This window comes from Ursus americanus, chromosome 7 (genome assembly GCF_024610735.1).
Source record: "Ursus americanus isolate L20-20 chromosome 7, mUrsAme1.1.p, whole genome shotgun sequence".
Lineage (NCBI taxonomy): Eukaryota > Metazoa > Chordata > Mammalia > Carnivora > Ursidae > Ursus > Ursus americanus.
Genome location: NC_142133.1, coordinates 48,250,234 through 48,267,165, shown reverse-complemented (window position 1 = coordinate 48,267,165; position 16,932 = coordinate 48,250,234). Strand labels below are relative to the sequence as shown.

The 16,932-nt window shown below is 41.1% G+C and overlaps 2 protein-coding genes across 3 annotated transcripts in view; one reads left to right on the top strand and one right to left on the bottom strand.

Moving 5' to 3' along the window:
- The window catches only part of PTCD3 (pentatricopeptide repeat domain 3), a 30,881-nt gene extending 17,485 nt beyond the window's left edge, over positions 1 to 13,396 (bottom strand). For both annotated transcript variants that reach the window (XM_045808862.2, XM_045808863.2), the window contains exons 1-7: positions 13,263 to 13,396; positions 11,505 to 11,557; positions 11,355 to 11,391; positions 7,197 to 7,242; positions 2,792 to 2,860; positions 2,278 to 2,382; positions 596 to 719 (exon numbers count right to left, since the gene is read on the bottom strand). In XM_045808862.2, the coding sequence (XP_045664818.2) occupies positions 596 to 719; positions 2,278 to 2,382; positions 2,792 to 2,860; positions 7,197 to 7,242; positions 11,355 to 11,391; positions 11,505 to 11,557; positions 13,263 to 13,366 (538 nt within the window). In that variant the 5' untranslated portion in view covers positions 13,367 to 13,396. The remainder of the gene's footprint in view (positions 1 to 595; positions 720 to 2,277; positions 2,383 to 2,791; positions 2,861 to 7,196; positions 7,243 to 11,354; positions 11,392 to 11,504; positions 11,558 to 13,262) is intronic.
- Positions 13,397 to 13,732: 336 nt separating this feature from the next.
- POLR1A (RNA polymerase I subunit A) overlaps positions 13,733 to 16,932 on the top strand; it is a 78,986-nt gene continuing 75,786 nt past the window's right edge. Inside the window, exons 1-2 of the mRNA XM_045808858.2 lie at positions 13,733 to 13,902; positions 16,133 to 16,337. Coding sequence (XP_045664814.2) covers positions 13,826 to 13,902; positions 16,133 to 16,337 — 282 coding nt within the window. The 5' untranslated portion in view covers positions 13,733 to 13,825. The remainder of the gene's footprint in view (positions 13,903 to 16,132; positions 16,338 to 16,932) is intronic.

Sequence of the window (16,932 nt, the reverse complement as noted above, 5' to 3'; positions counted from 1 at the left end):
ATTAACTTAAACTCCCGCTGCCTTTGATGTTACTAGGTACATTTTTCCCCTGGTAGTTTACAAGCCATGTAATTTACATCTATACCGCCAGAGGTGCATCCGAATCAAATTCAGGGAGCCAGAGAATTTCAGAGACAGAAGTTCTGAGAAATTAAGTGATTTTTCCAAGGCCACAGAGCTAATCAGTGTCAGAGCTAGAATCAGTATTCCAGTTAGTGCTCTTTCCTTTTTAAATATACCTTTGTCTGTTTATGCCTCCAAACATATTTAAAGAGTACAAGAAATGTGAATACAGTATGTCCATGCCTAAGGTTAAAAATGGAAGCCAAGGATGAATGGCTCTATAATCTCTCTGCCCGCGGCACATCACAGCCCACCAGCACAGTAAACTAAGTTGCAACTCTATCTCACTTATCTCACTTATACTTCGAAAAGAAAGCTGAAACAGAACTTAAAGTATTATTAACTCTTAAAAATATGAACACAGCATCAAGCAGAGATCCTTATAACTTTTGCTCACAACCAGCAGGATCACGTAACCACAGCCCACTTCCGAGCCCACGTTCTGAGGGGTGCTTTAAATGAACTGAGTCACCTGCTTGTAAGAGTTGATCAAACATGTCCACGGAAGCTTTGACTTTTTTGAGCTTGATTCTTTCCCTCAAGGCTGCTTCACTTATATCTTCAATCTGAGGTTCAAAGTACTCAGGCATTAAACACTAGGAAAAGAAGATGGCTAGTTACCACCAACAGGTAAAGGGGCAATAACGGAGCAAGACTGAACTTTTATCACCAACACACCAAAATAAAACGTCACTGCCCCAATTCATGTTTCACGCACCAGGCACCACGTGTACGTCTTTGTAGGGACTATAACTTAAAAAAACAAACAAATAAAAAAAAAAAAATCAAAGAACCCCTCTGGGACCCGAAACAAGATCATTTAGCTATCTCCCAGCTCAGGGAGAATTTAAAAGCACCCAAAAATAAATAAATATTTAATTCATATCTAAAGAATCTGGTTTCCAACTAACTTCCCCAACTTCAAGTTGAACTTACTTCGTCCCCTGCCGAAACTATCCTTTGTCCTTTCTTTCCAATCTTGTTTCAAAGTGTCAGAATATACCTGGTTTGCAAAGGCAGAAACCTTTCAGCCCTGATGCTTCCTTTACTCTGTAGACATTGACCATCACCAAGCTATGTTGATTTTACCTCACTCACTAGTTCATTTCAATACTTATTGAATGCCAACCACTTTCTGCCATGCACAAAGCAAGGCACTGGAGACACAGATCAAAGTCCTTCTCTACCTTCAGGGTTCTCCCCATCTAACGGAGAGAGCAAGGAAAGAAAGAATTACGGTGCAGCGTAAATGACGAGAGCTCTGGAAGGTTTGACAGTGGTGTCTGCCGAGGAGGCAGAGACCGATGGAAGGCTTCAATCAGCTCACAAAGGAGTAACTGCTGGTTAGAAACATCCAGGGGCGGACACAGACCATCACTGCCACTGTCCCTGCACAATCGCACTGACTTCTTGCTTTGTCACTGGGAGCTGGTGCTTGAGAAGCAGGAGGCTGTGCTTGGTTGCGTGTGTTTCAGGAAGAAAGGAGTCTGGGACATGAGTTTGAGGGTTACTATTTCCACTAACAAACCCACGAGGGCAGAGGTGCCTCTGTTCCACTGGCCACTCTAACACTAGCACCGAGCACAATGGCTAACACGCAGCGCGCACCGCGTGACACTCACGCTTCATGACTACAGGACATACAAGTAGTTGGAAATACAATTTGGAGTTCAAAGTAAAAGGCAGAAGGGTTGACACACTTTGAAGGAAACCAAGACACTGGAGTACCAAAGTAGAGGGATCTGGGCCAGATATACAAGAATGCCAAATGGAATAGAAGGGCTGCTGACGCAGGAAGACTGCAGACAGGAAAAAGACAATGTCTGAGCCTGGAAACCTACAAAGACCTCAACACTCAAGGGGTGGAGAGAAAAGGTACCGAAGGAAACTGAAAAGAACAGTCATGGAGGTAAAGACCTAAGATTCTGGTGTCACAGAAGCCAAATGGGGAAAATAGGATGAGGAGCAAATACAGACAAGAGTTAAAAAAAAAAAAAAAAATTTACTACTGTAAGCCAAGATAACTATACCCATCAAAAGATTTCACCCAATACTGAGGACATTCAAGTGGCTACTAAAATATTAGCCATGAAAACTTGGTTTAGTTTACATTTACATCGTAATACCCGAAAAATCACAATTACCTCTCCTTACCGGTATATGAGGTTCAGCTATGTCCTTCTGAAAATATTTGGGATGTGAATTAATAATAAACTTTGCTGCATTCTCCCCAGACTTCTTTGCCAATAAAAATGAACGCTATATAAAGAAAAGGATTTAGATATAAACTGACTCAAGAGATCAAAATTATACCCTCAGTAAGCCTCCCCCGCGAAGAAGGCAACAATACGTACAAACCCAGTTAGAAGTTAAATTACACACGGTTACATAACCACCTCTGCTACTGAGCGTGACATTTTAAGTCACATCTTACATACAGCTTGGGCTACCTAAAACCAGTGCACTGAAACCGAGTGGACTGCTCCAGTGTGAAAGAGCCCTAAGTATTAAATCCCAAACTCCAAATCCTTTCCATAGCCGATCTCTAAAACTGTGAAACTGTTACCTTTTCAAAGGTTTTTCCACCGAAGCTAAAATCTGCATCTGTGCTTGTACCCAAATAAGCAAGAGAAAACATAATGCTAGAAAACTACATGAAAACACTCACAGATTCCACGGAGGATGTTGGTATGAGGAAAGGATCATCCTGAAATGCGTAAGGGGCAGCTGTGGCGTCCTGTGAAGACACAGAAGTCTCTTTAGTTAGATTTTCATTAATACCTCGAGTTTTGATGAAAAACTCTGTAAAGTAAGTTTTAATGACATATGTAACACATACAGAAATGTGCGTGTGTACAGTTAGAGACACAAATACCTATACCATCCTCTCAGCTCTGTAAGACTCAGTTGTCATTACACGCAAAGCAAACAATGGCTCAAACCCCCATGACTACTTAAGATTTGAGGGCGCTACCAGGACCTCCTGCTGTTTCAAATGAAAGATGCTCTGAATTAACCAGTATGGGCACCAGTGTCCTGCACTCCTTCAAAGCCTGGCCACTACCCGGCCGAGTCCCTCCTCCGAGTGGAGGATACTGTTGTGCCCTCTTGGAAGAAGCGAGCAGCAGCAGCTTCTCCTGTGTCCACGTACTTCTTTACACTGCTCTAGGGAGAACCCTGAACAAAACTCCTCAGTACCACTCACTGAAAACCGCCCCCCAATTACTTTCTCTATTCCTCTCTTGTCCCTTGGAGCTGCCTTTCCTGGGCCTTCTGGGGCCTTTGTTCCATAGGAAAAACTCACCCTGTAGCCAGAATCTCTCCTGACTGTCCCCTTGATGCCCTGTCTTACTGACTTGGACTCTCCAAGGGACAGCTTCCCTGCAGCTCTCAAGGGAAGGCTGCTCACACGGAAGGCTTTGGAGGTAGGATTTTTTCTTGGGTCTCAGCTTCCTGCTGCCACTTTCAAAACCCATAACCCTTCACACTCATGGGAGGCTCATGTCATCTGGTTATGTCTCTCTACCAAGACGAGGCAGTCATGTAACGGTAAACCAGAGGTGGCAGTTCTAGGTCAGCTGCCCTGGGTTATTCGCTCCCTGATTACACTCAAACGAGTCCCTGGGCTCTGGTTCTGACCCTCTGCACCACCCTTGTTAAATACCTGTTTAGAGCCTATAGTTTTGGTGACATGCTGGACTTCTTTTAACCTACTAAACTTATTCTTCCTGTTTATCTCCCAGTTTCCCTCCCTTGGCGATTTCCAAGTCCTTCACGGTCTGTGGGAAACAACTCCACTCTGGCCTGTAGCTCAGATGCCTCGAACCAAACTGATCCCCAAAGTGAACTTCCCTGAAGCTACCTCCTGTCTTCTCTCGGTGAATGGTACAGAACACCCTGCAGTCCGACCTGTACATCCTGTCGCACTACTTCCCTTCAACTGAGCACTCATCAGATCCAACCAACGCCAGTTCCTTAACCTGCTGCACTGTCCCTTAGCCCAACTGCCACGGCCGAAGTTCAGTGCCTTCCCGGTCACTATTTAGAGCATCTCCTACATGCCAGGCTGCTTCTAGCTACCGGGGAGACAATAAAATCACCCCCCACCCCAATAAAGCTTACAATCTAGTGGCGGGGGGGAAACCTCCAGAAAGTAAAAATAAACAATAAACAGTGAATTAAATACAGATAACTGCTATGCAGAAAAATGAAATAGAAAAAAGGACAAGAAAGTGACATATCTACAACCTAAGTGGGGTGGTCAGGAAATGCCTCACTGAAAAAGTGATACTGAGGCAAGGAGTCAAGCAGGTAAGGAGCAAGTAATAGGAGTATCTCGGGGGAAACAGTCCAGGCAGAAGGAACAGCAAACACTAGACACTGAGACAGAGGTATGCCTGCTGGGAAACTGAGAATTTGCAAGGAGGCCCATGAGGCTCAGGTAGGGTGCCTAAGAAGACAGCAAGAGACGCTGTCAGAAAGGTAATGTGGGGGTGGGGAGGATCATGGGAGGGCCTTAGGAGCCCTCATATGGACTTCAGTTTTTATCCCAATTATGACAAATGAGGGGCCGCTTGAGTTCTGAGGAAAGAGTGATGTGATCCAGCATTTTATTGGAATCATTAGGGCTGCTTAATTGCGAGCAGTCTGTGGGGAGCTGGGGCAGTGGAAAAGACAGAGCCTGCTGTGATGGGCCCAGGGTAGGAAGAGATGGTGACTTAGACAACTAAAGCGATCACGGTGATGACGACACGAGCGGAGAATCCGATAATGTGCAGAGTGACCAGGCCTGAGACTGCTGGCCTTTGGCTGGCACCTGGAAACGTGGATTTTGGGAGGGTTCCCACCATCCCCAGAACTGATGAGAAGGCTCACTGTGCCTAAATTGTTTGCACAAAGGTGGTTTACACTGAACTCCTGCCTTCCTTCTGAAAGTCTGGAATTCTGGTGTGTCCCAGGCACAGGGTGCCTATGTGGCCAGACACCAAATAAACCTCCGGGTCCCGAGTCTCTAATGAGTTTTCGTGGCAGATGTTTCACAACTGCTGTCACAACTCGGCCGGAGGAATTAAACGTGTCCTGTGTGACTCCACGGGGAAAAGACTCTTGGAAACTTGCACCCAGTTTCTTCTGGATTTCACCCCATGTGCTTTTTCCCTTGGCCGACTTTGCTTTGTGTCCTTTTCTATCTGTAGGACTATATGCTGCGTCCTGGGAGTCCTCCTAGCCAATCACTGAACCTGGGAGTGGTCTTGGGACTCCATGCACATATATCTTGAAGGAAGAAACAAAGTACTAATGTGCAGCATGAGAGAAAGAGTCACAGATAACTCCTAGGGTTCTGACTTGAGCAATCAGAATAATGGAGTTGCCACTGAGGGGATAGCAAAGGTTTGGGTTTGGACATGCTAGTTTTAAGACCCTTATGCTACATTAAAGTTGAAAGGTTTCCCATCTTCACATAGCTGTCTTTTCTAAGATCTGGTTATCATACCACTGCTTAAAATTCTTCAGAGGACCTGACTAGAGTCCTCAGCATAGCATTCATCATCCTGCCCATCTCATTTCTCCACCCCTCAAATCCTTGATTCTGACCATACCAACTACTCATTCTGCGCCTTTGCGCACGGTGCTGCCTCTGCTAGGAATGCTCTTTCCCACAGGTCCTTGCCGCTCACCTTCCTAGCAGCAATCCAACTATCAGCTCCTCTGGAAGTCCTTCCCCAGCCTCAGTGCTCCTTCATGCTCCCTCTCGGGGACTGTGCAAGGGCTGTCTTTATTCGACATCCCGCACAGTGCCTGGCAAGCAGCAGAAGGGTAGAATATGTGGTTACTGGGTGAATAAATCACTATACCTTGGATTTTAAGGGCCCAAACTCAGACAGATCAGACAACTGCACACATAGTTCTACAACTTCTTTGACTTGAAGGCCATTCTCATTAAAAACTGAGAACGGTCTAGTTTACATTTCAGGTGCCTATTTAGAGATAAGTGAACTGCTGAAAATCTCAACGCCTTGCTAGCATGGAGATGCAGTATTATAAAAACCCCTTCTGAGAAACTGCTAGGATATATCAGGGCATAGCTGGCCCAATACTCCTTAAGCTTAACATCTATAATAGAAAGCAATTCTAGAAATCTGTGACAATCGCCTTAAAGAAAATTAGTAACCACGCAGATATTGTGGCAGTTAACGTCTTCATTATTCTAAACATTAACCCCACAGCTGAAATTAAAAGTACAGTTTTCATATTACGAAAAATACAACTGGTCAGAAAGTTCCATTTCTGGGGCGCTTGGCTGGCTCAGGCAGTAGAGCATGCAACTCCTGATCTCAGGGTCCTGAGTTTGAGCCTCACATTGGGTGTAGAGATTACTCAAAAAAAAAAAAAAAAGGAAGTTCCGTTTCTGAGGAATTTACCAAGGTTTCAGATTATCTATCAGACTACAAACTCTGTTTTTGAATTGTGAACAGAGCAAGTTATTGACAAATATTTCACTAAAACAGTTTCAGAAATAACCAACATTTACTGAGCATTTCTTTTGTGCTAGGTACTGCCCTAAATCCTTCTATTATGTATTAGCTGATATAGTTCTTGCTATAATTTTGAAGTTTGAGACTATAATCAAATCCCACTTTACAGATAATCACATAGAAGCATCACGAGATAAAATAACTTTTTGATGCAGCTCACAAAGCTAGTTGATCAGCTATGAAACAAAACACTGGTTCCAGGACCCAATCCTTAATCACTGCATCATTTACGGCATGGTCGGTACAACAGGTCTCAAAGTTCGTCTACAGACAGACCTCTTGCATTGTAGTATCACAGCCCAATTACCCGCAGGGCCATGCGTTCCAACAGCTCTTCAGGGGATTAAGTTTAAAAGATCACTGGCTTAGGATAAAAACACTGAATTTGGAGATAAAAGACATGAGCCTAAGTCAAGGACTTTTAGAGCCAGTTCCTTTAAAAGCTTTAGTTTCCCCATTTGTCACATGAAGGGACTGAATTGGATCATTCCTAAGAAGCTTTCAAGATCCAGAACAAAAACCTGAATTCCTACTTACCCTATTCACTGTGGATGCAAGTGCTTGAAGAACAGCCACTTTATCCCTGAGAACAAGAACCACGAGTTAACCCATGTCAGGGATTTTCATACCCACAAAACCGAACAAGTGATTCTACTCTCAGTATGGATCGGCCAACAAAAAAGTTCAGGTCTCAACTAAAGTCAGTTCTTATTTCTCAAGATCACTAGAAAAACAAGCTAGAAAATGAGAAAACTGTCCTATTCTTTTGCCTGGAGGTACGTAGTACCTGTTCCTACTATACTGTGCCTACCCTCTCTGGCCTGTTCCATCACACCATTTCCGAAAGGCTAGTGATTTCCACCCCTAGCTCATAATACTATCTATCCTGAATCTTACCTGTCCTATCCGTTCTCCTATGCATTTTTTCGAGATTTTAAATATTCTCTATACCCATGGGGGGCTCAAACTCAGGTGCCCTGTTTTCCTATGCATTCTTATTGCACTTTCTGGGCTACTCTTCCTTCTTCTATCTAAAGTGGTGTTTTGTTTTGTTTTGAAGTGGTGGCTCTTAACTCAGCTACATATGAGAATAAATCACAAGATGCCCTCTGGACTTCCTGAATCAAATCCTCAAAGTTCCACGGAGAACTGTCACATATATTCTTACTGAATTCCCAGATGATTCTGCTGTACTCTTCTCATTTAGAACCTCTCAACTATATATACCCTTTATAAACATTTCAGCCAGCTGTCCACTGTGCTATGGGTGGAGACCCTCACTAACTACTGGAAAAAGAGATTTCACTGAACAGATAAACCAAGACAATCTGTTTCCAAATATATTCTTTCTGTTGGATTTTATGAGTTTCCTTTCCAAAAATGAACTAAATTTAATAAACCGAAAGCATTTTTCTAAAAAAAAGTTTAACATTTATAACGACACAAATGATCTCAAATAGACAAAACATTCAGGGAATTTTATATTACATCAAGACTGAATAATTTCCTGATGTGTATAAAATCCACTGGGTTTTCTATTCATTTTTTAAAATCACAATTATGTAATTTCATCGAGACAAAACATCCTTTTATCTCTTAGCATTCCCTAAAGCTTACCATAGCATATAGGTCTTATCAAGTCAACATAACTTCCTAACATACTGCAAATAACAGTAAGAGCAAATAACAGTAAGAAAATTATGACAGACTACTCACTAGTTCCCTTTTTAAAAAAGGATTATTTTAAAAAGCAACCTCAATGGATACATTATCCCTAAAAAATATATTAGAACATTAAAGGTTATGGTGTCATCTTGTGACATCCCTCCTACTCCACTGAGTTTGGCATTTGTTTAATTCTCTACACCCACTGTGGGGCTCAAACTTACAACCCCGAGATCAAGAGTTGCATGCTCTACTGACTGAGTCAGCCAGGTGCTGCCAAGTTTGGTTTTTGTATTTCCAGAACTTTTTAAAGTACTCTCTCTCTCTCACACAGCCATAAAAAAACTGTCCTTCTGTACACCTGCTTACATAAATTTGTATTATCCATGTTACTACATATAAATCTAATTAATTCCTTTAAGTGATAACCACTTCTCATTATCCACTTATTTATCTATGGGCCTTCAGACTGTCTCAGCTTGTTATTATTCCCAAGTTATAAAAAACATGTCTCTGGATTTATGCAAGTGTTCCTCCAGAATAGCTAATCAGTAAGGTATACACATTTTAAATCATCATTCTGCAAACGTTCCTCCCAAGTATTATTCCACTAGAGTGCCCTATCAACAAATGTATCTGAGCATCCATTTCTCCACATCTTCTCTGTGCCAATCTAAGAGTTTTGTTTTTTTTTTTTAAAACGTGGGGCTTGAACTCACGACCCTGAGATCAAGAGTCAGATGTTTAACCAACTGAGCCACCCAGGTGCCCCTCTTAATAAGTTTTACTATCTTTTAGGACCCAGTTACCTATGCATCGATTATAACTGGACTCCCTGTCATCCCTAAAATCATTACACAATTCAGATTAACCTGTTCACGACACAGCCTTTATCACATCACACTCATTTATGAAAACTCACAATGTGAGTTTTCACAAATGACCCTGTATAGTTTAAGTCTTCTATGGCACTTGAGTGATCAGGAAAGCACACCCTTAAAAGGTGATGCATATCTAAAATAAGGCAACAAGAATTTGTAGCCCTTACGGCCTCTTCCAGGTATAAAAGCCTAAATTCCGGAGCACAGAAACCACTTTTTGATACAAATAGTATCTTATACTTTATAGGTCACAGGGGCTCTGCGGAGTTATGCGGCATACCATAAAAGTAGCCATAGACGTTAGCAAATGAGGCTACACTCCAGAACAATTTTAGCTGACACTGGAATTTGAAATTCATATACTTTTCACATGGTCATTTTTGAGGATCATTTGAAATTATACTTTTCACATGGTCATGGTCATGAAACTTTTCACTTTTCTCAAGTTTAAAAAAAAAATGTAAAAACCATTCTTGGTTCCTGGGCTATAAATAAATAGTCCTCAGTTTACTACAGGACTGCCTGTTTGGCCTCTTCCTACCAGCAAATATGTTATGGTCATGTCCCACTCTACCTTTCTGTTTTCTGTATCTATAGGTCTCATACTTTAGGGTTCACAAGAATTACCTATGGGGATATACATTTTAAACAAAATTCCCTGGTGATTCTGATTCCAATAAAATAATCTTACTCATTTAAGGTGCAAGTAAATTTCTACATTTTCAATAAAACTCCCCTTGACTAGTGTAATACGATCATCATTGATTATATCCTGTGTGCCCCCAGCCACGTGTGTAAGATTAGTACTTATGTAAGTATAAAGTGTAAAAAACAAAATGCATGTGACTCAACTATATCATAAACCATCTGAGCACATCCTCCAAATTTTCCCTCTTTTGTATTCCTTACAGTACCTTCCTCAGGGACAGAGGTACACTGGGTTGGTAAAGTTTTCTGGACATGAATGCCACTCAAGAAAGTGCCTCATTCATAGATACAAATCAATTCTCCCGAACTAAATGTATATAGTTGACCCTTGAACAAGGAGTACCAACCAACTCCTGTGTCACCTGCACAGTCAAAAATCCATGTATAACTTTTTACTCTTTCCAAACTTAATAGCCTGTTGCCTAAAGATTTTCTGATAACACGAACAATTGATTAATGCATATTTTGTATATTAAGTGTGTTACACACTGTATTCTTATAACAAAGTAAGCTGGAAACATTTTCCTTAAGAAAACCGTTAAGAATACATTTACAATACAGTACTGTATTTACGGGAAAACATAATGAACCCGTGCAGTTCAAACCCATGTTATTCAAAGATCAACTGTAATTTATATAAAAAAAAGTTATACCTTAGAATTTTAAAATAGTGATCTTCTGAGAGCTATGTGGAAGGCGCTATTCAAACGCTCCTTTATTCCTTGAGCCTGGTGCTGTCATTATCCATGTTTACTATGGAACAGACAGATTAAGTAACTTGCCTCTGAGCAGAGTGACTGCTGGTAATTTTATTCCCTTCTTGCATTTAGTGCCCCCGCCCACAACAGTTAATTACTTCTGTAATTTAAGAAAGTTTTTTCTTTTTTTAAATGAACTTGAATCTTCAGGTCCTACTTAAAGACCTGGCTTTTTGAAGGCCACAAAATGCATTCAAAATCATTACTGTAAGAATTCTGTGGAGAAGTTGTAGTTCTCATATATTCAACAAATGTTGACTAAGGCAATTTATTCAAAGATCTACCTGGTTAGCTAAAAAAGGCAAAACTCTGTCCACACTATTTTATTTTACTTCATTAAAGACTGTACCGATAACACTTCTGTCTGGTCCCCCAACCTTCTAAGAACTTCCTTAAATGGAAAAAAAAAAAAAGTTATTCTAATAATGATGCTCATAATTAACCATTATTTTTTAACTATTAACCCAAACTTACTTCAGATGATCTTTTAACTCTTATGTAAATCTCATGTCCCATTCACTCACTACTCTCCACCTTCCTTTATGTTCTTTTCAACTCCCAAATTTTTCTCCCATCAGCTGTTTTATCCCTATGGAATGCTCTCTATTGTTCTTCATGTCATTGGCTCCTTTCCTACGAATGTTTTGCACTCATCGCTTGCTGAATAAACACTGAATACTCACCAAGTTTTCTTTTTTGGAATGACCACTTCTTCAATCCCTTAATTTGAAAAAGAAAACAAAAGTAAATCGGTTTCTCAATACTACTACTACTACAAATAGGTGCAATGTATTAACACAAAAATGAAATTATTACAGCATAGTCTTATATACCTGTTATGTTAGTGCCTTCAACCTTTGGGATGGTTGCACTTCCAGAATAAAATCTGCAAAAAATAAAAGCCCTAAAGTAATATTCATTAATGAAGTTCCCATCTCACCTCCACCTATGTGAACCCAAATTTTCTAATTATCATGGATCAAAATAACTGAATAATTCATGTCAATGTACACTGAGAAGACATGGCCTAAAAAGCAAGTTCAAAACCATTACAAAATAGATATAAGATATGGACACAATATGGTCAACGTTTTTTAATCAATTTCGTTCAGTGAAAAAATTTCAATAGCACTTGAACCACTGAAGTAGCTGATGTGAAATATAAAGGACTTTCAACTTTGGTAATCTAAAACACTGAGGTCAAGGACAATTTAATAAGCTCCTGATTTTATATGAATAACAACCTAATAATGATAAGAGTATCCCACTTACAGCAATTATGATAAATTTTTAAGCTAAGATCATCATGGGCTTTCATCCCGCTTCATTCAACAATCAGGAATTTGCCAAATATGTACCTCCTAATTTAAACGTGAAACTGTTGACATTATTTTTTATCCAAAATATAGTCACTGACCCATGACTGAGTTTTAAAATGTTCTGGTAACACTAAGAAATACAGTAAAAATATGTATTCCCTTTCTACATGGCATTGGTACCATTCCTAAAATTGCCAGAATGTGATTAGATAGAAAATTCACTTTCTCTACCGGTACGTGGTTTCAGCCTTCATTTTAAAACGATACTTTTCTGCTAAGGATCAACTTCAGAGAGAGATCAATGCTTTCAAAACATGCTGTCTTTCTTGATATGCGGATATAGTGACCACTGTGGTCCTCTGGGTAAATGCAGAGGAAGAGATGCTGCTGTCAGGGAAAGGAAATGAACAGAAAAATGTCAACAGTGGCACTACCAGGAAAAGGATTGGGATGGACAACAGCATTAACACTCCTACAGTACCAGGTGGAGCATCTCCTTTTTTGACAATCTATGTGAAGGTATCGCACATAAGACGTATACCTGAAGTTACACAGCTCACTTATTCCTCACCATTTTTTTGGTTGGTTATTACTAGCTACAGTCTACAAGAGAAAATCTGTCCATTAACCAACTAAAAAACTGGCAAACATCGAATCCAAAATTGGGGTTTTCCCAACTTTTCATTACAAATCAGTGACTCTATTTCCACACCACCAGTTTGTAATTAGTGAAAAAAATTAAATACATACTTTCAGGTATGACAATCACAGCAATCCAAAGCCTGCGCTCAAATCTTTTAGACTTCCTTGTTTTTATGAAGACCTGAATAATTTCTTTGGCCAAGCATCCCCACAACATCCAGCACACAGTGGCCCTCATAAAGTGCCTTTAATTTGGGAAAATCTTCACAGTTCCCCGTTTGATAAAAAGAATAAGGAAGCATACTTTACTGTTTTTTAAAACTCGGGACAGGGTTGATAGTAGCCACATTCACTAAAACGCAAGCTCCACGAGAGCAGGATCCTAATCGTGGCAACAGTTCTTAATTCTAGGATAAGCCAGCCACCCAAAAAGTAACGCCCTAACAAATGAATCTCAAGCCTTTTCCAGGACTCCAGCGCCGCGTGCCGCGCTAAGCACGCGGCCGCGAAATTGCGCATGCGCATCCCGCTCCATTGTACCTAGCTCCCCAGGTCTAAGGGAAAAGCTGACACAAGAGGACTAAGATGGCAAGGGGGGTCTTTCTCTTGGATTCTCCATGCGTGTCTTACCTGCAACTGGGGGCCTGTCCACACGGACCTGCCCGCTGACCCATTAGGGTCAGCCAAAGCTTGCAGCGGAACCGCAGCCACCTACCCGTCGCTACGGCCGCCATCTTTGGCTTCTTCGCGTAGCATGCTGGGAAAGCGTGACCTCGACCTTCAGCATCACCAAGAGGGGGCGGGGAACAGCTCGGCTATTGGCTGAGATGGAACAAGACAAAAGCGATCAAGAATTAGGAGGTTAAAAAAGCTCGTGGTTTGAAAGACTTTGTTATGGAAGTTAAAGCCTCAAAACGCCCCATCTACCTCGAAGAAATTTTCCGAAACTATTATTTCAGTAACTCATATGTCTTCTATATTTTCAAAATTAGAGGGCAAGCGAAAGTCATCAAATTATTTCCCCCCCTACAGTGGAAGTGGTCTCGTCCACGTGAATCTCAAACCAGCGAGATTTTTCTCGCGCGCAAGCGCATTTTAAATCACATGGTGGCGTCAGGCTTGAGGCTGAATTAAGTTGCCGGTGGTGAGTGGAACCTCTCTCTGGGTGTCAGAACTCGAATCTTACCTGGAGGATGTTGGGCTCAAAGAACATGCCCTGGCGAAGGCTGCAGGGCATTTCCTTCGGGATGTATTCGGCCGACGAACTCAAGTAAGGAGTTGGTGGGAAGCATGCAGAGTCTGCATGTTGAGGTCGGCGCCGTAAACTACTATTCCCAAAAGGTCTTGCGCTCAGTGTGTCCTCGAGTCAGTGGTTGTCCGGCGCGTGGCCTATTGGGACCCGTAGTTCCAGAAACGTCTTGGGTTGGTGTGCACTGCCTAGAACCCGGAGGGGCTAGATTAGTGTCTGCGCTGGGGAGGAGGAGTTTCCAGGTTGCAACTTTAGTGTCCATCAATTTCTTTGGTAATTAACCAGCGTTTGTGGAGCGGTAACGTCCCTGATGTGGTTAAACACATAATTAGTCAAAATGGTTATCCTTCAAGACTCTTTGAAAGCGACAGCTTCTCTTTGCTAGGACCCTGTATATTCTTTGCCTATTACTAAATCAAGGGGACTCTCTTAAGTCCCCATTTTGATCATCATAGCATTCGGCAGTCTTAACCACACCCTCGGAACTCTGTTTATTTGCAGGACCTTACTGTTTTCAGGCTGTTTTATTTCTGTGACAGAGAGAATGACATCTAATGGGTACAGGGTTTCTCTTAGTGGGGATGAGAATAAATAGACTGGTGATAATTGTACAACTCTAAATATGCTAAAAACCATTGAGTGTACACTTTAAAAGGATGAATTGTGTAGTATGTGAGTTATATCTCAACGAAGCTGTTAAAAGAATTTTTAAACCTTTAATGTGAAAAATAACAAAAGCCAAATTATAAACTGGGAAAAGTATTTGCCACCATCATAGTAAAAGATTAATGTCCTCGTGTGAGGAACTCATGTAGTACAGTAATGAAAACATTAAGATTTCAGTTCAGAATAAGTAAAGGACTAAAACAACTTGAAAGAAATAAAAAATTAATGTGAGAGTGGAGTAGCATTTTTCCACCTGAAATTTAGAAAGATTTAAACAATTTTTTTTTTTTTTTTAAGTAGGCTCCATGTCCAACATGGGGCTTGAACTCATGACCCTGAGATCAGGAGTCACCTGCTTTACTGACTGAGGCAGCTGGGAGCCCCTGGAAAGATTTTTTAAGTGCTAGGATTCAGTGCTAGTGAAGACAGGCAATCTACTATTAGCTCACCTTTTCTAGAATGCAAGGCAGCAGAATATATCAGGAGTTTCAAACATTTTGCACCCTTTGATTCAGGGATTCCACTCCACTGAGGAAATAATTATATTTTTAGGCCATAGTTAAAAGTTTGAAGTATCCTGTGCAAAAATCTTTATGCAGATAGGTTTCAGAAGCTTATTTAAAATAGAGTTTGGTTAAATGAATTATTAATAGCCACATAATAAAAGATTTTATAACTCTTAAGAATTATGTTTCCAAAGAACTTTAGTGACACAAAAACACTCATTTAATGCTAAGTGAAAATAGACGAATGCAATGCTAGAAATAACAAATGATCCCAGTTATGTTTTTAAAAATATATCCAGAGATATGTCTATGAATGTTATCAGTGTTTTTTTCTAGGTTGTGAAATTTAGATAATTGTCTTTATTTCCAAAGTCAAAAAAAAATTAAAAAGCAAATTCGGCATGAATGTACTTTGGTAAAAGTAGTTAGGTGTCCTATGGGAGCCCCCTTTAAACCAAACATAAAATACTGTGATAAACTTTTAGTGAAACAGGTTACACTTCTCAAAGTTTTGCATATTTGTGTTTAACTTCAATTTACTACTTCTACATGCAGGGATTATTGGATTAGCATTTCTTTATTGAACTATGTGGGGTTTGGAGTTAAGTGTGGTCCATATCCTGCCTCTGTCCTCCCCCCAATCCTGGTTGTGTTACCTGGATTAAATCACCTAACTGTTCTGACCCTCAGTTTCCTCCTCGGAAAAATGCATATAGTGATGCCCCCTCAGAGGGTTAAAGTCAGACTAAATGCTGCTTGTAAAGCATGTAGCATGTGCAGGTACTTAACTATTTGTAAACAGTCTCCATTGTATTCAATGCAAGATTTGCACTAAATGGGTAAATATTTCACCACTCTTGTTTGTTAAGCATGTGTTTATCCAGCAGCTGTTGTCTGCAGGCTCTGGTAAGTGTTAAGCTGCAGCGGTGAGCAAGGCATACACAGATTCTACACTCTGACGCTGTCAGCATGGCTGAGGAAACAAACATGAAATCATTTAACTCCGAAGCACCAAAGAAGAAACATCCAAGAAGTTAGGTAACCTTAGTTTTCCCTTGGTCTTTCTTTTATCTCCTTAGGAAATTAAGTGTGAAGTCCATCACAAACCCTCGTTACCTGGACAGCCTGGGGAACCCGTCGGTGAATGGCCTGTATGATTTAGCTTTGGGCCCTGCGGATTCCAAAGAGGTGTGCTCCACCTGCGTGCAGGACTTCAGCAACTGCTCTGGCCACCTGGGCCACATTGAGCTTCCGCTCACGGTGTATAATCCTCTCCTCTTTGATGTACGTTCTCCCCTGGGCTGCTCTATATGTGTGGGTCTCGGGGCTGCTGGTGGGATCTGGGAGTGTCACCCCTGGCCACACAAGAGGTGTCCAGCTCTAGACACGGAATTAAAGTACTCTCTTCCATGAGATTTAAAATCTTGAGGAGCCAAATCAAATAAATTCAACTTGGCCTGTAATGAATTTCAGTTTGATTGCAGTTGAGAAGAGCCACAGCTTGGTTCTGTTCACATGGGAAAAAAGCATTGGAATTTATCCCCTACATCTCAGGTTTCAGGGGCTTTGTGCCCTTCAGAAATCTAGGCAAAGCCTCCCTGGCAATAGAAGGACTTCTGGAATTCTCCAAGCCTTCCCTGAGCTCTTCTAGTGGGTTTGTAGGCTTTTGCTTAGTTGCAAGAGGAGCGAACCCCAGAAGGTCAGACAGTGAGCTAAGACTGAGACTCCTGTCTAGAGTCCTACTTGTGTATTTTCAGCTTTTTTGGTCAGTTAACCTAGCCTCCAGGATCTGTTTTAAACTCTGTAGATGACACTGTTCGTGGTTTTTATCTGTTAATCGCATTGAGAAAAGAATTGTCTTAAATACAGTATTTACTTA